We start from the raw sequence: 26,342 nt of genomic DNA on the forward strand, positions 1-26,342 counted from the left end.
TTGTGCGGTCTTCTGTGCTAATAAAATATTCTAAATCAATCGAAAAGAAGGATATCTGATAAATACTCAAATAGCTTGTCTTACTATTATTAGCATTAGCAGGCCTACTAATACTACTACAAATAATAATAATTATAACTGTAATTATATTTTTTCTGTTTTTGAAATGATCTGCATATGGTGACGTCTGCAGACGACAATTATTCAGCTGTTAGCTTTTTTGTCCGAGGTGAACTTGTAAATTCACTAACGGTTGCAGTCACTAAAAGCTGCGTGTTGAGTTACTCCCTGCAGTGTGAAGCACCCACTAAGGAAAACATGCCTTATTGTGTTTGAGTTGCTTCGCTTCTCATCTATCCCCCATGACCTTCCCCTTCCTTCCATTTCATAGCAGGAGGTCATTGAAGAGATGTTGCTGCCAAATGACCCAATCATGCTGGCAGACACAAACAGCTGACTCAGGGGGGAAAGGGGTCGTGCCAGAGGATTCCTATTACAAGACAACAGGAATCGGTGTTGAGGCAGGAGGGCAACGAGGGTGTGGGATAAAGAAGAGAAAGTTCCAGTTGCACTTGGGGAATGATGGAAATATTTTGCGTAGCCAAACCCAAGAGTGGAAGGTGTATGGTAATCACGTCGGGGAAGGAATGTCAAATATGTGTGTGAGAACGGAGCAGTGACCTGAGAGCTGCAGGAATTATGGGCCAAAATCCCACAGACCCAGCGGAAGCACACACACCCATATGCGGACATCATATACCAACCGTATTAAACACGTAAAGCATTTACACAATTTGAAACATTCTGAAGAATAAACCAAGAAACAATTACAGCCAACCCCCCAAAACAATCTCCACCCTCTTCAATGTAGAATAAGATAGCTTCTTTCTTATGAAGCAGTCTTGCTTCATGTGCACTGTTGTATTTATTCAAACATGCATTCTTCTCTAAGTTATACAAGATGGTGTGTGTGGCCTACTGTAACAGGTTGTTTCTGACCTCACTGTGGGAATTGAGTGAGTTCATATTGCCATCTGGTGGACACTTTTTCCACATTCCAATCAGCTCCATGCAAAGAGTTTGAATGCGCTTATTCACAGTAAATCATGTCCTTCATGAAGGAAATGACACAAGAGTTAAAACCCTATAACAAGGGTGTGTTAAAGATTCAATTTGGCACATACATGTACCGTGCAAGTGTGTGTACGCAAACATTTGAAGAACATCAATGCATAGAACAGTTTTTACTTGGACTTATTTTACTTTCTTAACATTTTGAATTGTCACGAATCCCCGATCGTTTCGGATAGATTTTAGTGAAGGCAATACTTTGCGTCAAAGTCCTTTCAGTCTAATATAACATCATAGAAAGCATTCTATTAAACTGATCTACACAGATGCCTGTACTGTGACATGAAAATGTCCTGTGCTGTCAAATCGCTAAATAATTAAATATTTAAAATACATGGTTTCAAAGGTTTTCAAACACTTATTTCGAACACAATAGCCAAATGACAATTTCTTATACAATTTTGGTTTCTTTAATTGAAGGTTTGTGCATGAAATTGTGATTGAAAATTCCATTGAAACCTTTCTACCATTCTAACACTGACTTGTAGAAATGCATACATCAGATTGCACATTTTTTGACAGCAGGCCAAAATATAAAATCTACTGGCAATCTTTCAGCATTTTCTGATCCACCTCAATTTATCAGGTCAGCAACACTACCAAAGATTTTTTTGCCTCAAGTTTTTTCTCATGTGTCACACAATCTAACCAGCTCATTGCCAAGGTACTTTTCGCCACCAACTTAAATGAGTTACCCATAAGTTCTTCACATTAGCCAACGGTTACTCGACCAACTGCGTTCATTTTAAGTTCATAGGTTAAATGTAACCTTTTAACCTCAGCTTCGGCATAAAAGTTTGAAACTTCACAAAACGGATCCATCTTCTCTCAGCTAGAAAAGAAATATTTTATTTAAATCCTGAATGTGCAAATGGGGAGAAGGCAGTGGGCAAATCTGCCCACACTTTCCCACACAAACACACAACATAACAACAGACACTCATCCTCGTTACAGTTGGCTCAACACTCACTGTCAAGTACTTTATTCACAATAAGGTCATTTTCTTCTTTAAAAAATCATTTTAATATACAACACAATTTTTAACAAGACAAGTCTGTTTACAACTAAATTTGAATGAATTCCAGCTTCTCTCGTAACCAAAGCAAGCTCAAACGTGGAGTGAGGGGAACAGACAAACGATGTGAGGTTAGAAGAAAGGATGACGAAAGACAGCAAAAAGGGTTGAGGACTAGTATGAATTTTGTACTAACCAAAACATACTGAAATAAAATTAGAAAATAACATTTATAAAAAAACAGTAAGAAAATAAGAGTTAGCGAGAGAAAAAAAAAATAGCTAAGGTGTGCCTGGACGCTGTATCCGCGGCAACCTCACATGCATGTCTGACGCCTTTGCTCTGCCAAGTCCACATACATAAGCGCACACACTCACTCCTGTGTGTGCCGCCATATTCCAAGCTAGTGTGCATTTCTGGGGGGTTGGAAGGGTGGGCACATGAAGCAGGAAGGGATGCGTAATGTTGAGAGAGAAACGGTGAGGAGGGAGTGAGAGGGGAGTGTGCGCGCACGCACACATGCACACACTTCACCATCACGCACTCCCTCCGACTTTCCCATCCTTCCCTCCTTTTCCTGGAGCTGAGTAAAGAGTCTCTTTCTCCTGCGTCACAGCTCCAGCCATTCTCTGTCCAGCTGTGCCACTCTGTGTGCATTTGCATGTATGCATGTATATGTAATATATAAATAGAACTATAAGCAATTCCTTATCTGTAGAGCCTCTTTTGGCAGGGCGTGGAAACTGAGGAGCAGAAGCTTCATAAATTTCGGGGGCAAGGGGAGAAGGGAACTTGTGACTTATATAACGTCTGTTAATACTGTCATTAGTTTACAAAAGATAAATTAGTAGAAGGACAGCTTCCTGGAGAAAGTGGCGTTGGTTCTATTGCCAGGCATCCTCAGTGCTGGTAGAAAATGGGCAGACGTTTAGAGGTCCGTTCAGAGTTGGGCGGAACGGACGGAAAGGAGGTGCGAGCAGGCGAGGAGGTGGACAGAGAGATGACAAAGAGGAAGGAGAAGAGATGGGCTCCGTTCCATGATTGATGCACCCATCAGCTGAATCAGCCCTGGGCTCCAACAAGACAGGGTGCGGTGGATGGAGCCACCTGCGGGAAAGAAAAACACAGTCATGGTCCGCTTAGTGGGCATAAACACCTGCTCAAAACGATTCCACATATGAGTACCAAGGGTCAGCATCGCAGGATGTGCAGACACAATATTTTGTTTTTACAGACAGTGAATTGAGGGGCAATTGCTCAATCAAATTGTTTTCAGAAAATACCATCAAAAAGGCATTAAGATTGGCATTTGGCTAATATTTACGGTTTGACAATGCAGCAAAATAAGAAGACAATGAAGCCTAACATATTCACGCTATGTGATTCACTATTTCTTGGAACCTAGCCTATTACCTGGAAAATCCGATTATCTGTTTTTCTGCTCATGCAATATTGCTTTTGCACTATGGCACCATTTGAAGTGCATTTAGGACGTCCATTCAGACAAAAGTAGTCCTTTGACACCATCATGTGGCATCTAGAGGCAATTACGTTTAAATATTTTCAGTGGTAGGGTCCTCAGTTGTCGATTTTTGCTATTTGGAGCAGGTCTTGCTCCCTATTCCTTCAACTTGTGAGGGTTTGCAGTAATTCTTAACTGTGCATGTTTTAAACACTTACAGCCCATTGAGCAGTGTGAAAGGGCCTTTTCACATAGCACTGTGCCGATGACCAACCCACTTATTATGTATGTGTTGCCGTGTGGCCACAACAGCAAAGGCACCGGAAATAAAACACTTCAATTCTGTGACAATTAAATCCAACAGGAAAGGTGGTGGTGGATGATGATGGAGTAACACCAGAAAGAGATTTTGGTGGATTGTACAGTCGATAAAAATAATGTGGTGACACAGTATCCTTAGCTCTGGAACACACAAGACGTACCGCAATGTGGTATTATTAAGAAAAAAAAAAAAAAGAAAGAAAAAAAAAAGATTTTCTCAATGCTGAAAATTGATGAAGTCAAGCTAATCAATCAAGCAACATTTGTTCATGCTGCGCATCGTCAACACGATAAAAAGGCTAACTTCAAAATAAAACTAACCTTATTAAATAATATATGGACATCAATGCCTAGGTATATTTTTATTTTGAAGTCATTCCTGGCAGCATGTTATAGTGTAACGGCTGATTGACTTGTCTTCCAAATTGTGTGTGTGGTCGTTTGCCGCCATAAACTTTTGCTACAGACTTCAAAAACACTACAACGTCCAGCAAAAAAAATTGCAATTACGCTATTTGCTCAGTGTCCATTGCCAGTGTTTAGCGACGGCTCCTGGGTTAGCAAGCGCTAGCAAAATATTGTCCCGGGGCTGTCCTGTGCACTATTCTGTGGTGGGTGCCACAACCAAGTACTGTGTGCACGTGCTAACTGCTGTCCAGATGACTCGTCTTCCCACAGATGTCATGTTCTTAAGATCACAAACTATTTGAAAATGAATTAAGAAGGCCTTGCTTGTTGCTACGAAGTAGTGCAGTCCATTTTGGCTCAGCGGCTTCAAGACAAATTCTACGCAAATCAACAGAATTCTTAATAGTAGAGCAACCAGTGACTATGCAAATCCTTAGAAATGGATGCATGAGAGGACAGAAAGTAACCTGACATCGGATGGATGTGGCAACATTGCCTTATTACTCTCTCTTTTAACAGTGAGCACAGATGGAAAAAGCTGTTCACACCCGGGAGGGCCAGATGCGCGGAGAGTGAAGCGCACACTGTGGAATCATTCATTGACGGGCACAATTGTATGGAAACATGGAACATTTGAGACACTTGAAAGAAATCAGCGTTTAAGTTGGCAGTCATTCTACACTGCTTCGAAAAAAGAAAAAAAAAATCTTATTACTCCAAGTTGTGTGGAGAACTCTTCTGAAGCCAGAAACTTAAAGCTGAGCACACAGTGTGGAAGGCACGTTTATACATCTTTTCACCATATCAGCATAAAAACACATATTGAAGACACAGAATGGAATGCAGGATTTCTTTGAGACCTGACTCAGTCATTCGTGAATGTACGCGTGCTTGCATACCTGCTATCTAGAAATGTAAGTGTAGGTGCGGGAAGGAGACCGTCCCTCCGACTGGCCGTTGGTTGAGACGTTCAAAAAGTCCCAGATCAGAATGGTGTCGTCGTGAGAGCTGCTGATGATCTGGAACTCATCAAATTGCAAACGAAACACGCGGCCAGTATGCTCCTGCAGATAGAAATCAGGAGTACACTTCAAAAACATTGTCGCAATAAGTACAGTCACCATTATAATTTTATAAGGAATACGTTTGGGTGCAAACATTCTTTTGTATTGAATTGAAATGAGCGTAGTGTGTACATGATTGAAATGTGTAGTTGTGAAACTAAAAAGACACAATTTGTGTTTTTCTTTTGTTTTGTAGTTTGCACGGTAAAGAATGTTGGACATGTTCGTTGAGAGTGTAAAGAATACCAAGGCCCATTTAAAACTCTCTGCGTCTTTAGTCGGAAATCCAAGGGGCCAAAATCCGATAGCGGGGGAAACAAGTCGGCTGTGTTCATCATGCCCAAAGTGATTTAAAATGCCATTTTGAAAATCTTTTTCATTTGTCTCTCTCTTCATTCACATTTAAAGTTTACATTTTCCTGTAAGCCTGACAGCTCTTTTTCTTTTATGAAATGAAATCTATTGGGCAAATAAAAAACATTGAACCTTAGCAAAGTTAAATTTATTAAAAATATTACATTTTGAGACCCAGGCCTCGTTGCAGCACAATGTTACTGTCGGCATCATGTTTCCAGTCAAGTTGGAGACATTATAAAAGAGGAGGCTAGAAACCGAACGACATAGATATTATTTACATGCATCATGTGTGAACACTCACCACTAGCGTACGTAGACATAGTGTGCTTGCAGGGGCTCGTGGGTCCAAGGCTGCTTGTAAGTCCCACACTTTGATTTTACTGCAGAGAAAAAACATGCCACAACATAAGATCTAAAGATACATACGAAAGCAGAAGCAGAGTGCCTGTTGAAGTGAAGTCTTACCCATCATAAGCACCACTGACAATCCTCTTGTTGTCAAAGCGGATGCAACGCACCAGTTCTTCATGACCCTCCAGCACTCGCAAACATGCCCCACACTCAATGTCCCATAACCTGTAACAGGGATTAGACACTTTTAAATGGCAAAAGAGGATTGCAGCACTGTCACAGTTTTAACATGGAGTTGATTCTGCCGAAAGCCGACCATTCAATTGTTCTACAAGAAAAATCCTCCCGGGATTCGTCATTTTTTAGGTCTGTACAAAATCTGCAAGCAACATTTATGAAATATTTGTGAGTTGGGATGGCCTTGGAGAACTATTTCAAACTTCCACTTCAACCAAATTGTTATAATATTTTGAATGACTTTTAAAACACCAACATGGCAACCTGTTGACATGCTCACATATTGCAAGGTAGCACCCGGGGTACAGAAAACTCAATAACAGATCAATACAGATTTACAATTGTTCCCAGTTGCCTGGCAATAGTTTGAAAGATGATATGTGAAATGCTAACAGTTGTCATGCTCATTTGTGCACAGGAAATCATTGGTCCCAATGTCAATCATTTAGACAGAAAAATAAATAAATGTTTTACTGATATAGTAACAAGCAAAATAATCCACCTAATGGCCCAAGTTACATAATTAACCAGTCTACTTTTCTACTTTTTGTGAATTGTTTTGCTAAATTGTGTATGCCATGATTTTCTTTCCGATGTGAAATATGTGCCTTGGCTCAAAAAAAAGGTTGAGAAACACTGTTCTAGGCTCGGTGCACAAAATATGCGCAAAACCATTTCCAATCTCCATTTTGAGAGCAATCCAGTAAACTACTACATTGACAGCACCAGGTCACTTCATATCGAAAACCAATCAAACTGCTGTAATTAAGCCAAGAAAACCTGAGGTGCTTGTTGGCTAAAAGCAAGTGAGTGGCTATGTACTGCACGTTTGGTCATTTTTTTTCAGTTTATATGGGCGACTGTAGACCACTGATGTGCATCCCTTGTTATGCCTATTTTGCAAGATATCAACCATGGACGTTGGTCAGGTACTCTTTTGAAAGGGATACACTCCAATTACATTGCCCTCTTTAATTATTGTCACCCTGGTTAAGATGCATTATATAGCTTCTAATATGTTTTAGGACCAAAATACAAAAATTAAAAAAAAAAAAAAATTATTAGCAGCCCTGCTGTTCTTAAGACATTGTATAACCCCTTTTGCCAACAAAATCTAATCCTATCCTAATCTTCTCCTATAATGTTTCACAATGTGGGGGAATGCAGAAAGACGGAGCTTTGACCATTCCTCTGCGCTCTCTCCTCTTTAGCTCACTCCACAGATTCAAAACGGGATTGAGGTCTGGGGACTAAAATGGTCGTGGGAATAGCTTGATTCTGTGTCAGGTGAACCATTTCTACAATTTCAGTTTGAGAGCATGCTCCTGCAATAAAAAATAAAGCATTTTAAGGCTTTTAGTAACCATGGGGGCCAATAATTATGAAAGACATTGTACTTGCATCGCAAGATCTAAGTGAGGTGCAACAATGAATCCAATTAATCTAAACTATTTCAATAGTCAACTAAATGTTTAGAGATTTTGCTTAACTTAAAATTGTCAAAATCATTGGAATCGCAGCCTTTCAAAAGTATCTATCATCAGATTTCCGTAGTCATCAGTGAAAACATACGTCTATAATCAAAATAAGATATTTGCAAACATCTGTTTTGACTTTAAAACAAACGATCAGCATATCTGCCCAGTTTCAGACAAGTTCCGGAACAAACCATTAACTGACTCATAATTTATGTTTCTGCATTGTCTGTACTGTCAATTAGAAATGAGGTCCTGTTTTTTTAATACAGTGACAGAAATTTTTTTTTTCTTATTCTTCAATTAATGAAAAAAAAATAATGGACCGATTAATGGATTATTAGAATGATCGTTAGTCACAGCCCTACATCTGAGTACAGAAAACAATAGCAGACAGATATGGGATCATTCAACATTGTGCCATGTGGTGAGGACAATATTAATTTGAAACAAAATGGCGCCAAGGCTAAAAGTTGCCATGCTGAAAGACAGATGATAGATCACAACCACGGCTACACAAAACACAAAGGCGAGTGGGTAAACATTTTACATGGTGAGTTATATTTAAGTTTTTAAACAGCTGACGAGTATTAGGACAGTCAAATGCAAATATTAATGCAGATTAATAATTAGGGGTAAGGCAAATAATTGAATCACAGATGCAATAGCAGGTTATCCAACCGTATCCTACAGTAAAACGACTAAGTCCTCTCATTTTTATGGTAATGAGCCAGCCCGATTATATTTGTGCCTGTGTGTTGCAGAAATCTTCCCATCAACTATGTTCAAATCCATGTCACACTGTCTGTTAACAGTTAACAGATGTGCAGGTAAAGTCAACATATCATCGCAGCACTTTTGCCTTCATGAAGGAAACAGACCTGTTGAGTCTGACAGTATCATATGTACCTAATTGTGTTATCAGATGAGCCGCTGACAACCAGTCGATCTCGGTACTGTAGACAGGCGATACCCCGCTTGTGACCGTTTAGAGTGCGGACAAATTCACAGGTGCTGGTGCTCCATACCTGCACAAGTCAACAGATCAACAATAAGAAAGATTATTAGCGAGGATGACATTTTGCAGTAAAGCTACAACAAAAATGTTGTGACTCTTAATGAAAAGGTGTCAAGTAAGCTTTGACAGAAGAATGAAAAGATAAAAAGCTTGTCGGCTTTGGTGTTATTTAGTAAATAATATTTAATTAACCCTACCCGAGGCAAAGATACGGGAAAAGAAAAATCCATACAAATCATTACCTTGATGGTGCGGTCCCCTGAGGCTGACACAATATATTTGTCATCAAAGTCGACCACGTTGACAGCCGCCCGGTGTCCCACGAGGACGCGCCGTAAGCTTATGTCTGTTGGCGAAGCCATGTCCCATACAGCGATCGAGCGGTCCTTGGAACACGTGACCATGAGGCCGTTGGCGAAGCGTAAATGAAGCACGGCCTCGTTGTGGTGGATCAGCGTGTTCAGTACCTCACCTGTCGTCACCTCCCACACCCTGCAGAAGAAGGGAGGCCATAGTGAAACAGAAGCAATGGAGATGATAGGAGGGAGGCAGGTTTAACAGGAGACTTGGCCAGAACGATTACACACATGAGGTAATGTCTAACACTGTGTACTGAAACACATGCGCAAAACATTGCTGCAAGTTAAGAACTGAGTGGGAATAGTCCCATTTTCCCAGGCGACCACACACAATAAGTAACAATAAAGAAAAGGTGGAAAGCCAGAAGAGAAAAGGCAGGGCACGGCAGCACATTCGATACACAAGGCAACTCAATGTGCTTCAGAGACAACGCCTCCAACCATTTATAAACAACAGTTAAACAAAGGTACCTTACAAAAATTACTAAAAGAATATAGACTGGCAATAAACACATGACGTCATGCTAAATCAACTTTTTTTTTTTTTTTTAGCTTTTAGCCAGGTTAAAAGGCTAATTCCACACCAAGAACACCACAAAGTGGGGTTTTCCTCCATTTACCCATCACAGAGCATTCCTGCTCTCTCAGCACCAGCCCCTCCCAATACAATTGACTCAGTCCTCACTTTGTCACAAAGTGATGAGCCACATGGCCCCTGCAGACTTAACACACGCCCACTTTCTCCAAGGCAAAGAAGTTGGGCACAATAGCACCAAGTCAGCCTATGTCAACAGATTATTATTTTTTTTTAGTTATGTTTTAATTTAGAAAATGTGGAAGTGGTGGAAAAAGTGTTTCACTTTGAGAAGTTTAGGATACGTGAGTTGTTCTGTTGGTAACAGGTCATGTTGTCTTGCGAAGGAATCTTATTTCCACGTGTTTTTGAATGCATCATGAAACTCACGGCATGGGAGAGATCCAATTAGACGAGCACCGACACCTTCCTTGTGTCAGTGTTAAATCTTACGTCATTTAGTACTTTTATAAAAGGGCTGTTTCTGTACGGTGGTGAGTTCGGAAACCTGATTGGAATTCATCAAAACCTCCATTTGAAAATAATTCACTGAGTTGATTAAAAGCCACTTTCTCCACAATCTTGCATCAGAAGGAATGGTTAAAGATGGGTCTATAATTTGCTAACAAGGAGTCATCCCTGCTTTCGCTTTTTTTTTTTTTTTTTCAATTGCATGACAGCGGCTAATTTCAAGGGTTTAGCCAACTCGCGTGACTGAATTGAGAAGTTCACCATGGTATTTGCCGTGACTCTGAACAAATTTCACAAAACTGTTATAGTTATTTAATCCATTGCATCAAATTCTATCATGGTAATTGAATTATCCCTGGGTGATTTTAAATGTTGCTGGTTTGTAATGTTTGATCTGATGGATTGCATCTTACTACTAAAGCAACAATTGATTGCATTTATCAGTTGAGAGGAGTTCTTCCGCTATATTTTTACTAACTCTTTGTCAAAAGACTGTCTGTTCAGGTAAAATGAACTGGGAGTTTGTTTTTTCTCCACCAATGCTCTGCTTTCCTGCTGCACTTTGATGTCAAAGTCATTATGTTCATAGTGCACCACCTTTGTTTTTTTTTTTGTTTTTTTCTCGGCTGGCATGACTCATACTTTGAAGACTTCACCGTACAGCGGTATCTTGATTAATGAGTATAATTTGCTCCGTAACCAAGCATGTAACTTGATTTACTCTTACATTAAATGCACATTGAAGTGAATTGAATTGCCATTAAACCACTCTAGCCCCCCAAAACATGTTTAGAGAAATAGCACTGCACTATTCAATGTGAAAATACACACTTTAAAGGGTAAAGAAACAAACGGATTTAAGAAAGTGTGATTAAGTTACACACACTGTAGTAAATGTGTGTTGCCATAGGCCTTTAAGAGGTGCGGCCTAATGAAGAATGTCAGGAGCTGCAGTCAGTCGAGTTGGCCGCCTACCAAACGGTTAGTTCGGTGTAAGCATCTCCTCCATCTGCGGCCCCATTTATAGTGACCATGATAATGATTAGAACAAGACGGCTATAATTTTGTCAACAATTTGAGCAGTTTGGTACAACATGATTCCCTTAATAATGTAAAAAGGTTCATACCTAACAGTTGAGTCAGATGATCCAGTGACGATGACCCTTTCATCATACTGGAGACATAACACTGAACCTGTGTGACCAGTCAGAATCTTCAGACACTCCAGTGACTGTTTATCCCATATCTGCAGGTGGAAATACACACGAGGACATACAAGGAGCAGAATTTTATGTTATGTTCAGATGATCGCAGATTTGGGTCATGCAAAGAAAGGCAATTTGTCATTGCGATGCTCGTGTTCTGTTCACGCCCCATTTCCCCACTGCTGAGGCGAGCAGAACGTGTGCGCTTGGAGAATAATTTAGAGCGGCCCTGGGTGCGCACCAGCCTCGTGTATAACAATAAGATGACAAATCCGCTGCTCTTCTACTATTGCTCTTTTGCTCATCATTATCATCTTCCTTTCCTCACAGGCCAGACATTTAAGTGGGGCACACAACCACACGGAGTTGAGCCCTTTATCCGATGCTTTCTCTCAGTCTGCAGGTTTATGCTAAAAGGTAGGAAGAAGATGATTCGGCAAGATTTAGAAAATTAAAGGTTGTTTCCTTGAAAATGCAGGTGTGGCAGAAAATAACCACATAAATATATGTTGACATCATTCAAAACTAAGGCAAGTTGTTTAACGTATTAAAGTATTTTATAGTCCAATGCACCAATGTGAGATTGGATTCAGTCAGTAAGGCATATCTGTTTAAAAAAAAAAGGTACAACAAAATAGACAAACTGGTTTACCACAAGTCATTTAAGTAGTATAACTAGCATTACAAGGAATCTCGAGTAGCTTCATTACTCTCTAGAACTCTTGTTTATGTGCTCAGGCCAAAGCCATAAAAAAAGCATACTTTGGAGCCATCTGGTGGAATCTTTGTGTATTGTGCGGTTTAATTCATTTGTTGCTTCATATCTGCATTTGAAACTTCCACATTTGTCCCATCAAAAGTGTGAAAGCATTTCTACTTCTCTCCCGATGCTGATACAATTGGTGTGTATTCTCCAATATGTCTTATTGTGAGTAAATGCCAAAAGATGCCTTTTATGTCAAACAACTGCACCTATTTGTTTGCAGGTGTGTGATGTCCATCAGTTTATGCTAGTACAGTTTGTAGACTCGTAAGCTGTGACTATTGAGGAGCCTCTTTCGTACGTGGGTATAAATCAGAAATGTATGTGATGGGTCTGCATTATGAACGCTCATCCATACACATCCAACCAATATGTCATCAACGGTAGAATATGCACTCGGCGCGGGCAGGAGAAGAGTTTGATTCAGAATCAGAATCTGGAGACTCATGAATATAGTCTGTGAATCTGCAAAGTCGTTTTGAGAAGCAGTTTGAGAAACATTTGACTAATTCAAACCCACTTGAAACCTGAAGCATATAGATACATACAGTATGTGATGATGGTAGTCATTCAGCCTCGCAGACGGTTCATTTAATGTGAGCGGCAATGACGTGACGTCAGCTTTAGTGGACGTCGCCATTAAATGAGGAAATCGAAGAATGTCGCCTAATTTCCGCTAAATATTTCAACCTCTTTTTGCCTCTTGCGATCTAAGATGATAAAAAGATGAGCCGCTACACGCAGACCCACATTTATTTCCATAAACACTGTGCCACTCGCCATTGTGCTTTGTGTCACATCACGAACGCATTAGGTTCACGTTAAGAGTCACATTTTTTTATTACTTAAACGAGCACATAAAAAATGGGAATGAACCCAAAATCCAAATTGGGCATCATGCCGTGCAGTCGGCAGGGAGCCTTAGAAACATGAGAAACATTTCTCTGTACTGTAATGGAACTTTATTAGGCTGAAAAGAGTCCTCGAGTAATTCGGGTAACTCTGTAACACTTTTATTTTGAAGATGTGCCCAGCAGTGTGTCACAACCTAACGGCTGACTTGACTCTGTTCGGGGATGTTTGTCAACACAAACTGTTGCCACCGACTACAAGAACGAAAAATCGCTCTGAAATAATGTTCAATCGCTAATTAAGGGCGTTAAAAAAAGCAACTTAACTACGCTGACGCCGCATTGTGCGATGCCTGCTGCCAGCGTTTAGTAACAGCTCCAGCACTAGCAAGCGCTAGCAAACAGTAGCAGCGCTCAAGTGCCCCATATAGTCTGCCGGGAGGCGTCGGACTACTTTTCAAAGTCAGGAGACGTAAATGACTTCGCACAATATGATGCTGACAGTCTGACACGATGTCATACCAAATGATCGCTTTTCAACAAGCAGAGTTTACTCAAGCGCTTTGTTTGAGCCAACAAAATTGTGACTGTTATTCCACCGTCATTTCCGTCTCAAAGACCAAAATCAATGCCCATGGGGAGAGATTTACCCATAATCTCACTAATGTTTCTAGAAAGTAAAATAGTGTGCTGCTATGCACGCTGTAAATTTAAACATAAACTGTTGAACATCTGAAAATGACAACCAGTTGGTGTTGGTCATTCATTTTAAGTGGGAATGTTTTTTTTTTGTATTCTGTATTTATAACCCAAAAAGGAAAAACGTTTTTTTTTTAATTTAAATAACTAATTATTTGATATAATTTTCTATAGGACACCGAATACCAAAATATTTGATAGCTGCAGCCCTACAGGTTTCTAATGATGAGTCTTGATATACATTCCCGTGCAATAACATCGGATGGTATCAGCTGTTTTCCCCCCCTTCAAATTAATCAGCGATGAAACAGTCACATAACATAAAACTCAACTTTGTATATGAAAATATCATGTTCTAAAACTGCAGAATTAACAGTAGGGTAGTAGCAAATAATACATTTGTGCGACCGACTTCAAATAAGCATACACACAAACCTTGATGGAATTGTCCCTAAGGCCACTGATGATTTTGTCGTCATCGTACTGGAGACAATAAACCCCTTTACTATTTTCTGAGCGACACTGAATCCTTTGCAAATTGTGTCTGCCACACCGCCAGTTAGCCTCAATTGTCTGGAGAAAAGAAAAAGGCAATAAGACATTTCTCAAGGCTAGAAGTGGGACCGAAACGAGCAGAAATGACAAAACAGCTCTTTTGGTTTGAGCATGTACAATGACAAAGTAATGTGCTATATCGACAACAAAACAAAGCATTGTAAAACAGGACGTGGTAACGTGGTAACTCAAAATAGGCTAGAATAAGAGAAATGTGACTATATTGAATAAACATTGACCTTTCCTTTTGGAATCACTTACCTCTATGTCTTGGATGATTTTGGGATAAAGGGAGTGATAATAAGAGTTGGGCGGGACTTCAGATGTGCGATTTTTGAACAGGTATTTCTCCCTACGAGAAAAAGCATGATTAGTTTTCTAATCATTATTTTACAAGGTCCTAATAATAATAAAACAGTAATAGAGTCTACCAATCTATTAATTTCTATTCATTCATTTATATCTATCAATGAATGATAAACACTATAAGACAAACAAGCTACTTTTGTTTAAAGTACACACAGCAAAGTCGACTTTAACAAAGGGGCCCATTCTCACCACTGATGTCTTTCGGACAGTCCTTTCCATAGTGGGTCAGTGCGGACCATGCGCTCTATGAGCTTCTTCCACAGCATACCCTCAGAGATTACCCTTTGCCACTCCTTACACACAAGCTCTGCTGCACAAAGCGAACGTGCATCCAGGAAAGACAAGATGTTTTCTGCTATGTGATCTAAGCCTTGGGCTGTAGAAGAAGGGAGAGTGGGGATCACATTTACTTACATGATGTTGAAACATGAGAGAAAAATTACATTTTATATGTATAGTAAGAGCCACAGATAACCTCTGGATATCTAACTTGGGAAACGATATGTTAGCCCATCCTTGGAGATCGAAATCCCGTTGTAGAGTTTGCATGTTCTCCCCGTGCTTGTGGGGATTTTATATGGGTACTCCGTATTCCTCCCACATGACACAAACATGCATTTTAGCTTTCATGGAGAAATTTACTTGCACTTTCTAATTGTGAATGTTTCTTTTTTAATTTTTTGGTCTATAAGGGCTGACAAAATAGTAAATGGGCGGTCACTTGTATAGCTCTTACAGTATCTTGCCCAAGGTTAATTTGTTAGGGTCACTATGGCCAGGGATCAAACCCACAAACTCTAGGTTGAGAAACGAGCACTCTACTACTGAGCCACGCCGCCCCTCACGACACATCCTGGGAGTGCGCTCACCTAATGTGAACTAGGAGAGGTTCCAGCTGACCAACAGCCATAATGAGGACAATTTGTAAAGAAAATGGGTGGATCGATGTTCATGTTCATTCCCAAAACAATCCCAACCATCAAAACAACAACAAAAAAGGGGGGCTAGGCCACCCAAAAGCAACTTTTACATTGAATCCATTCACTAGTAAGATTCTCACATTTACAATTCCGACACTGTATAGGGCAATTGTGTTGGTTCTCGTACCTGGCAGCGCTGTGATGAAGTCTCTCTGTAGCATGGGTTTGAGGTAGGAGTTAATGTGGCCATGCTGGTAGTGGCACATTCGGGAGATCAGTCGCTCAACAAACTCCACCTGGTCAGCCTCTGACCACTGGTCGAATAGGGCGATGCAGTGTTCCTTCTCTTTCTCGTAGTTCCCCTCTGACGGGCGCTTGCGGGACCCCACAACAGGACCATTACTAAGCTGTGAAGAGTAGAAGACGTTTGAGTGACTGACATTGGTTCAGAATAGCATACTACATAGAAACACACTACTAAATAATCATAATAATGTGTACATTGTAAATTCCAATACAATATAACTTTATATAAAGCAAACAAAGCAGTAGCTTTATCACTTCCTACGTATCACTTTTTTTTGTCATATTACCCTGATACCTCTTCATATTGAGATAAAATTTCAAGGTATTGCCACTTACAAAATCTCACAGGGGCTTACAGCACCTTCCCATCTGGTAGCTTTAGTGATAGCGTAAGAATCAGATCTATAAGCTGTATGGTTAAGAGTAATTCTATTTTTAAAATCGTAACAATACCCATGCCTAAAAGGGAGGGGTGATGTTATTTTATACACCCATCCATTATGCCAGCTGTCTTCAGGCAGTTGGCAGGGTACACCACAAATTGGTTGCCAGCCAATCACACAGCAGATTTTATTTTAATGCAAGCAAATTATATCGCGATATATTGTTTATATACTTGTATGACAGTTACGAATACTGAAGCTACGGCTTTAACAGTTAATAATGCACTTATAAACAGGGACAGTTAGACAATTCTAAATAATTTGACATCATTTAGTATGGGACATGCGTTGAATGATTTGAAGCTAACACGTTTAAGGTGTCGCCCCTAAAATGTGCCGTGGAGTGTTCCAGCTCCATTGTGCTAAAGTTGCTTGGTTTGGACATGAAAAAGATGGGTTGAAAGCCTTGCCCGAATAAGGAACATTTTCTCATTTTGACACAGCCGCAGTAGTCAACTCGTGTTATTCTGTTCATGCTTTTTACCGGACAACTCCTACAAGTTTGAAGAAGAGCAAGAAAACATTGTGATTATGAAAGAGGTGAGGATGAATGTGACACTGTCATGTAAGTTTTGAAACAAACAATAAATACAGTAAGGCTCAACTGACACCAAGCCCCGGAAGATACCTTGAGAACCGTGTTCTTCTTTGGCGACAGGTCATCCACTAGATTCTGTGACTCCATCCCCGACGTATTCTGTTTAAAAGGGGAGAAATAGATCAAATGTGCATTTTTTCTCAGTTGACAGTTTGCTAAGATCACTGCGTTGAGCCAGTGCTTAGAGATGGACAAAGAAGTGCCACGAAAACAGCCAAGGAGGGGTAACCTTTATGGGTACTGAGACTTGCGTGCACGCCAGTATGTCTACACACATGCGTACACGCACACACCATGTGGAAAACCTGATCAACACAACCAAAATTCTTGCTTGAAAACGATGACAGCTACAAAGGAAGACTACAGTACATTAAACAATGACTTGGCCGTTACGAGCTTTGGTACTGTTAGAGAATATAATATTAGATAGTGGCTTTGGTAATACACGGATTATCGTGTACCCTCATCTACACTGAGCACAAGTTCATTGTTATGTTTGTTTCATTCCAATTCCCTTCCCGCTGGAAGGAGGTTTTTACTGAAAATATGACAATTCACAGACCCATTCATTCTTTCCTTCACACGGATCAGTAGTCCTGGTCCCTTTGCAGAAGAATTGCCCCAAAGCAGGAGGTTTGCACACCCACGCTTAACAGTAGGTAAGGTGTTCGTTCTATGCAACTTAGCACTGTTTCTCCTTCAAACGCAATGAGAGGAGTTGTTAACAAAAAGTTCTACTTTTGTGTCCCTAGTGGCGTAGTCCGGTACTGATGGTGGCCTTTTGCTACTTTGGTCCCAGCTCTCTGGTCATTCAGAAAATCACATTTTATGATATTTTTTCCCCCATTTTGTCTCTCAAAATTGAGGTACACCTATGATGAAAAATACCAGCCTCTTTCATCTTTATAAGTGGTAGAATTGCACAATTGGAGGCTGACTAAATACTTTTTTGCTCCACTGTAAATATAATTTCTTATGTAAATTGCTTTTCGTATTTTTGCTTCAAATAGGGACTGAGGGGTTAGCAATTTGGCCTAAAGTTCATATTACGGTATGATTGGATCCCTTCACATCAATGGTGCCTTGGGTGATGTAAATTTTAGGGTAAAAAATGGAAGTATCATGTTATGTAAATGTGAAAAGTAGGCATTTCCCATGAAACACAGCAGCCCAAAAAAATCTAGTTATTTTTCTTTCTTGCTCTTTTCATTAAAAATTGCATTTACGTGCATATGTCTGCCTTTTCTTCTATATTGCAAAGATAAAATGATTACAAATAAATCAACGTATTTTGAGCCATATTATTGTGTAGATATAAAAGTTGAGAAATTTTGGTTTACAAACGCAAATACATAGCTGACATTAAATATTTGATGGAGCATGGATTTGCAGCAGATATCGCCACTTGCCATTCGTGTTAACTTCAGCGAGTGGCAAAACCCCCCAAAAAGACTAACGACAGAGGTTTGATACACAGCCCTTAATATAGGCTGTACTGTTGAACAGTTTATTTAAAGTAGGGCTGAATGATTGATTGCAATACAATCACATTTTGAGAAAGCTCAATTTTGTAACAGCAAAGCCTGCAGTTTAAATGGTTATTAAGATTTTCTTAATGGACAGCAGAGGACAGGGGAGCAGCGCTAACGCTGCCGTGCTAGCTTTCAGCTTTCTAACATGCTTCATTTCATCCTTTTCACCTCACATGATTAAAACGTTATGTTAACCATTGCCGCTGTCTCATGTCTCTATTGTGGGCACTTGAGTTTCATGGCCAACCCATGTTCACGTTAGTCTGAAAGTGCGGGCGCATTTTACTAAATTACTCAATACAATGTAAACCTTTTCATGGCAGCACAGGAGTGATAAACGGGGAGCCAAAAAAGGAAGCACGTTGCGGCTCATATCCGCTTGAATTTCGGACACAGGGAGAGTCGTGTATGGAAGCGAGCTGTAATTAGCGCACACAGGCTACCACATGCGTCTGATTGAATGCCGCTGTGATGTCCTGTTGTGGTACGCAAACATATTGTAGGGCCTAATGTTGCGACTCCAAGATGCAAAGAACTGCAGTGATGTCTTTTTGCCAGGTCTTTTATTTTCCAAACTGACTTAATAAAAGAAAGCACAGTGTGTCTCCATATCATGCCTCCATTTAAACTGCTTAAAATATGCATCGAAGTAAAAACGTAAAAGAATTGATGTGGAAATTTTGATCACAAAAGGATTTGTAATGATAACAGTCAAATCCATCGAACATTTATTTAATTTCATGTTTAGTTATGGCACTAACAAAACAGTGATAAGACCAAAATGTAGTTAAACAATTATTACTATGGAGTTATCAAAAGTTTTTTTGTAAAGTTACAAAAGGATACGCCTTGTTACAAGGACAAAATACAGATGTGAAAATAAAAACATCTAACCATTCATTATCCTCAAGAGTGGCAGGTGTGTTGGAGCTTATCTCAGCTGTCTTCAGGTAGTAGTGGGGTACACCCTGAACGGGTTGCAAACCAATCGCAGGGCACACAAATATTTTGGTTATAAACTTAGTTATTCATTTGGGGGGGGGGGTCAAATTGAAATTGGGAACTTAAAATCTAAATCTAAAATCTAATTGAAGCTTGAGTAAATCGTTAGATCCCGAATTTTTACAGTCAATATAGTATATATTTATGTTTATCCCAACCATGTTGTATAATTATGTTGTTGTGGTGAACGTTACCAACTGCGCAACTTGCGAGTGGGTTTAATAAATGTAAGTTTGTTGACTAATGCCACCATAATCCACAGTGGACACAATATGTTAGGGTAGCACAACAGGACAAGCATGTGACATTCCATCAGATGCACATGGTAGCCTAAATGTGCTAACTACAGCGAGCTTCCAGAAACTGCCAGAAATTAAATCGGGCTGTATGTATATATATATATATATATATATATACATATATATATACATATACATATATATACATATACATATATATATACATATACATATATATACATATACATATATATACATACATATATATACATATACATATATATACATACATATACATATATACATATACACATACACATATACACATACACATACATATAGAATTAGAAATCCCTTTATTGTCATTGTACTCAAGTGTGCAACGAGATTAGAGGGCTCCCCTCTCCAGTGCAATACAACAATAATACAGACAAATATATAAATTAGATAAATAAATAAGAGAGTGCAATGGAATTTAGTACTGAATAGGGTATATAAAAACACATCACAATGCTGTTCTGCAAGGTAAGGGTGTTCTCGTGTGTGTGTGAGAGTTCAGAATAGAGATGGCTCTCGGAAAGAAACTGTTTCTCAGTCTATTGGTCCTCGATTTGATGCACCTGTAGCGCCTGCCAGAGGGCATCAGGTCGAACAGGTGTGAGTAGTTCACGACATGTATTAACACTGAATGAAGGCTTATGCAAGAGTATTAAGAATATTGATTTGGGGTCGCATCTTATGCAAATCAGCATTTGCAATGCACAGGTGGAGGTGAAACTGCACATTACAACGAAATCAAAAACAGTTAAAGGTTAAAAAAAAAACATTATCTGATATGAAATCCTTATATTCTGAATCATTTTTCAGCCATATCGCCCAGCCCTACAAAGCATATTGTTTAAAAAAGTTTATTTAATCTTTATACTGACCAATTTGTTTGACTTTTTCATAGTTGCATTGACTTATTTGAGTCTTAATACACATACATCTAATTGAATCAATTTTAAACAGATATTGCACGTTTTCTGCATATCGTGCACCCCTACTACCAATCATATCACAAACTGCTAGGTCTGTACTCGCTTATAAATGCAATCAAAGCAATTTTTTACCTGATGTGGGAATGCTCAGCAATAATGTATGGTAGCAAACCTGAACATGTTATATGAACTGTTGCAAGACTTTTTAAGATCAAACTGTGTGAAACCATGAAGTGTCTAGGGGCAATTTTCATTGGACGGGTGAATTGTGGGATGGCACAACTGGGAGAAGGAAGAAGTGCTTGCTGTGTGTCGTCGGGATAAAGGCTTTTGCAAAACAGTTGCTGTCGTCATTAACCAATCAATTTTAACCAAAGTAAATAAATAAATAAATGTTTTTGATCAACTGCTGCTTATCTTTGTTTTGTCATCCAAGTGGGCCCAACAGGATACTTACTGTGTTTTTACTGCAACATGAGGGCATTTGGTTTTCAGCTAGCGTTAGCAGAATCCTTTTCAGATGGGCAATCACAGGATTTGTAGTTTTATTATATCTGAGGATAGCCTCGACATAACTTGTAAGTGGCCAGGCTACCAGTCTTTTTAATCAAATAATTCCACACGCTTGAGGCACGGCTTCTGGTTTGCTGCACAAAGCTACCACTTGTTGATTTACAATACAATACAAAGTTATTTATATAGCGCATTTCACAACAGCTGGAGATGTTCAGCGAGGCGTCCATGTTGTTCATGCCAAAATATGCTGATTCTTCCACTTCTAGCTATAATCATCAATGTGCAGTGGTAAAGTCAACACATCCATTCACTGGTTTAAAACAAGGCTGTCCAAACTTTTTCATCAAGGGGCAGCATACATAAAAAATATAGTAACATGCAAGGGCCAATTTGATTTGGTTTTAATAAAACCTATGTAACAAGATAAAGACAAACAATATATTGTTCATATAATGTTATTTTTAAAAACATCTAACTTAAGGCTTTTCTGTTAAAGGCAGATATATATATTATATATATATATATATATAATATATTATATATATAATATATATATATTATATATATACACACACACACACACACACATACATATATATACATACACATATATATATATATATATATATATATACACATATACATATACATATATATATATATATACACACATATACATATATATATATATATACATATATATGTATATATATATGTATATATATCTATATCTATATATATATGTGTATATGTATATATATATATATATATATATATATATATGTGTATATGTATATATAATATATATATATATATATGTGTATATGTATATATAATATATATATATATATATATGTGTATATGTATATATAATATATATATATATATAATATATATATATATATATATACACGCGCACACACACACCCCCACACACGCACACACACACATTTGGAGTGGGCTGTGTTTCTGTATCCGACTAGAACTGAAGAGCAGCTGAATCCAATCTCCACATTCAGAACCAAAACGTGAAAAGGCTGAAGTAAGATGACGATACTTGAGGATCATTAATGTGATATGTTCACAAATCAGCAGCAGAAAGTGGATGTAGTTTTGTTTTTGTTTACGAAACTGGTTTATCTTTGTCCTCCACAGTGTTCTGAAGAAAACATGTTATTATTTTAGCTGTAAATTTATTTATTTGTAGATTTACAAAGGTTTATTAGCAGTGCAGCCTGTGGTAGTGGTAGTCCCAAATACACATTTGACAGCTACACTTCTAAACCTAATGGCACATACTTTTTTTTTAAACATCAATTAGGACTGTGTCAAAAGTTATTATTAGTATATGCCACAGGCCCCTAAAAAAGTGGATGGTGGGCTGTAGTTTGGACACCACTGGTTTAAACCCAGGTATTTAGTGTTGTTGTTTTTTTTTTTTATAATTTAAAAGGGATGAGAGTATATATCTCTGAATGTTCTGAACTCCTGAAAATATTGTGTCATAGCGGGGTCGGTGTGAATGGGGATAAACTTCTCATAACCAACTTGTTCTTCTTTAGACCGCACACTAGATCACAACGAATCCACAGCGTCTCTTCTGGTTCTACCCAAGTGGTGCACTCCATGTCGCCTCAACTGTTTATAGACGAGGCTGCTCAACAAGCAATACCCCAAAATCAACACAAACCTTACCAAATGACAATTATGTCCTTCCCTAGTTAATGTTGAGAAAAAAACAACAACCAAACTTATCAGTGGTTGCCACAGAGGCATCCACACAAAACAAAAACGTCTGGTCCCAAGACCCAAGCATAAGGGTTAAGAAGCCAAGATGTGCTTGCTGGTGTTGATGATCATGCAGAGCAGGAGAGAGGGAAGGAAAAGATAAAAAGTTTGACCAGGCAGGCAGGCAAGCAAGCAGATATAGTCTCTCAGGGCTTAAAAGAAGACCCTCCCCACCTCAGCCCTCACACCTCTAGGCAGAAGAATGAAGATGGCTGTTTGTCTTCACTTCAATGTGCAATAAGGAAATAGCCAATTAAAGGTTAATGCTAAATGACATAATCACGGAGTGCAGTGGCCGTGACCAATTGGGTTTGGTCGATTATAAATGTGGTCAATTAGAGTTTAGGATACTGTAACTAATGTTTTAGGCAGGGAGAGGCGAGCAACACACCGGGGAGGGACCTGAGAGCAGTGTGCTTCAAATGTGGAGGAAAGTACAACAGGTAAGGAGGTTGGCAGGTGAGATGAGGGTTTCCATGGATGCTTAGAAGTTATGTTGAAAGAAAAGTAAAAGGACATGGCAGGGGGGGGGGTGGGCTTTAGGTAGAGGAGGAGCAGCAGAATTAAGAGGAGAGAGGCAGAACCTGGTTGTGAGCCCGGGTGGAGGGGATGCTCTGCAGGCACCTGAGTGCACACAAACTCTCAGCCACCGAGGAGCAGCCCAGCCAGAGAGAGCGAGGCACAGAGCACTGTGTGAGAGAGAGAGGGAGGGAGGGAGGAGGTGACCCACGTGGACAGGGCATAGGGAGGAAGAGCAAGAGAGAAATAGATGTGAAGTAAAGAAAAAGAGAAGGGAGGAAGTGATGATGAGGGAAAATGGAAGGAGGAAACCGAGGAGGTGAGGGAACGAATGGATGGAGCAATCAATTGACATGTGGATACAATTAGTCAAGAGTTCATGTGGTGTAGATGTGTCAAAATACAATAAAAATGAATGAGTAAATAAATAGTGTTTAGTTGGGAATCAGGAGGTTGTGAGTGTGTGTCCATCAAAGGTGAGGAAAAGAGTAGGGAAGGAATTGGGGGAATAGTGAGGAGGGAAAAACCAGTATTAGAGCTACACACATTGCACAGTGAGCACAGGAACACACACACTCATTCGCACACAAAATACTGACTGATACTCACAGAAGCAATATTAGCTGTGAACGAGGAGTGGGTGTGCAGAGGAGTGGGAGGGGCACTGTGATTAGCCGGTCAGTTATATATATATTCCTGTCAATTGCTCTTCCATAAACAATAACGGAATAACACTGTGGCAAAAATTACAAGAAAATATCCGAACCAAAAACAAAAACACCTGACCCTGAACGACACAATGGTTGAAGTCCTGCTCACTTGAAAATATCGACACTAATAGAATAAAACTGCCAAATGTCAAACGTAAACAGGTCCGAGGTTCAAATTGTACGTTTAGATGATTTGTTTTTAGACAAATAGCATACCTTTTCAGCATCACTTGTATACAGCACGTTGACCTAGCCTCGGGTTGTACTTTTAATTACACTTTCAGTTAAGCATCACTTTTATACAACACAGACTAGTCTAACTTGTAAATGTGCACATGAGCATTTCTTTTACCAAAAGTAATAACAGTTTCGGTTGAAATTTTAGCCACTCGCCAACACATGTTTTGAGGGTAATCTACTCATTGTCCTTGCTAGTAAATCGTCATATCACTAACGTTACTCGAATTGTAAAGATGCTGTAGAGCTGACCCTTAAAGAACATTACATGTGACTTCATAGTAAATGTTATTTTCGGTTATGATATCTGACTGGAACCTCCATCAACAGATGAAGCATGTATTTGATTTTTAAACTCGATTTCAATTCCACCTCGCTACATAAACAAACCAAAGAGAAGATACCGAGATATGTCGATTATGTAGCAACTATCAAAAAGAGGTATCATAACTTTAGCAACCCTTCATTTCAACCAGTGTAATTGTAGCAATAGCTTTCGTTAAGCTAACTGTACCCTAGCCGCCTAGCTTTTGGAGATAGCCAATCCTCTGACATAAACAGTAATACACGAGCTAAATAAACAGTAAATGAGCCGCATTGTAAGAAACTGCATTTAGAATGGCGGCTTATTGGCTATGTTTAGTACGACAAACGGCTACTCCTGCCTCAACTTAATGTCTATTTTGATATGGAAAGGAATGTCAAGTAAACCTAGCGAGCTAGCTACATGGCAACTTGCTGCCTCGCTAACCGTAATGCTAGATGAATGAAAAAGCAGTACACTTCCTTCTACGCACTTCAAAAATATAAACAGCCATGCTTCATTTTAGGATTATTTTAGCAATATTTCCACAGGCCTCGGAAACTACTGGACATGTCCACATATCTTTTACCGTGAGGACTTTCAACACACAACCAATATGTAAACATAAGTGTTCATTTTAGTGCTTCACCGTTCCCTAGCCAGTGCTAGCTGGATAGCTAATGCCCAGACAGGGCCCAGTTAAAGTGGCGCAGCGTCACCGCAGTGAACACTACTCCGAGAAACCTCAGCTGTCTTCGGCCGACGGCTGCGCGAATCCGCCGTAGACAACGCGAATTGCCACCGGTAGCAGAATCGATATGTTGTTCACAACCACCAGATGACAACGAGTACAAGTCACATACATAATAACATTAGTTATCCACAATACTACTAGAAATGTATCGCTAATTTCAGGCCCTCCCTTCGATTCCCGGTCCCCACTTTTCTCCACCGCCTCTCCAGACAAACCGCTTCGGGTTGTTCTTCCTTTCAAATCAGCGAGCAACGCGTCCCCCAGACAACTCCGAGAACACCCCGCGTGTCCGCGATGTCCCACTGGAACACATCTTACCATCAGATCCAACGTTTTGTCCTCCATCTCCGGCTCCATGTTGACGATCCCCCGAAACTCGCTCTGAAAATGGAAACCCAGCCCTGCGTCGGCGGCCCGCAAATGTAGAGACGTCATTCGCCTTGCTCAAGCGCACAGCATTGGGTAGGACGGTGTGAAAAGGGAGGGTGGGGGATGGGAACGCCCATGCGTCGAACCAACGCGGTGATTGAACCATTGCTTCCTAACGGGGCGTGGTTAACACGAATTTAATGGTTGATTATTGGCCGAGCGAGATACTAAGGCTTTCCCCGGTGACTCCCCCAAACAAAAGGTCATTTGCTCAAGATGCTGTTGCTATCCCGAAGAGGATCCAGCTAAAATAAAATCGATCTACGTTGCTTATTGTGAGGATCTTAGGTAACTTAATGTAGAGTGCGATCACACGTTGACGGTGCTTGATTTCACATCCCTTTACTCAAAGGATTAGTCAGCGAAGTCTTCCATCTTT

General features: G+C 39.7%; 1 protein-coding gene across 1 annotated transcript; it reads right to left on the reverse strand.

Moving 5' to 3' along the window:
- Nucleotides 1-1,942: 1,942 nt before the first annotated feature.
- On the reverse strand, nt 1,943-26,012 carry fbxw11a (F-box and WD repeat domain containing 11a). Its single transcript, XM_088294554.1, has 13 exons — nt 25,853-26,012; nt 16,984-17,052; nt 15,794-16,013; nt 14,876-15,062; nt 14,579-14,669; nt 14,198-14,335; nt 11,372-11,490; nt 9,083-9,332; nt 8,732-8,850; nt 6,225-6,335; nt 6,061-6,139; nt 5,238-5,402; nt 1,943-3,254 (listed from the first exon to the last, which is right to left on the reverse strand). Exons 1-12 carry the CDS (start codon nt 25,967-25,969, stop codon nt 5,241-5,243), a joined length of 1,662 nt encoding a protein of 553 aa, XP_088150680.1. The 5' UTR covers nt 25,970-26,012; the 3' UTR covers nt 1,943-3,254; nt 5,238-5,240.
- Between the last annotated feature and the right edge of the window lie 330 nt (nt 26,013-26,342).

This window comes from Idiotropiscis lumnitzeri, chromosome 4 (genome assembly GCF_059441095.1).
Source record: "Idiotropiscis lumnitzeri isolate Australia: NSW breed Sydney's pygmy pipehorse chromosome 4, RoL_Ilum_1.0, whole genome shotgun sequence".
NCBI lineage: Eukaryota > Metazoa > Chordata > Actinopteri > Syngnathiformes > Syngnathidae > Idiotropiscis > Idiotropiscis lumnitzeri.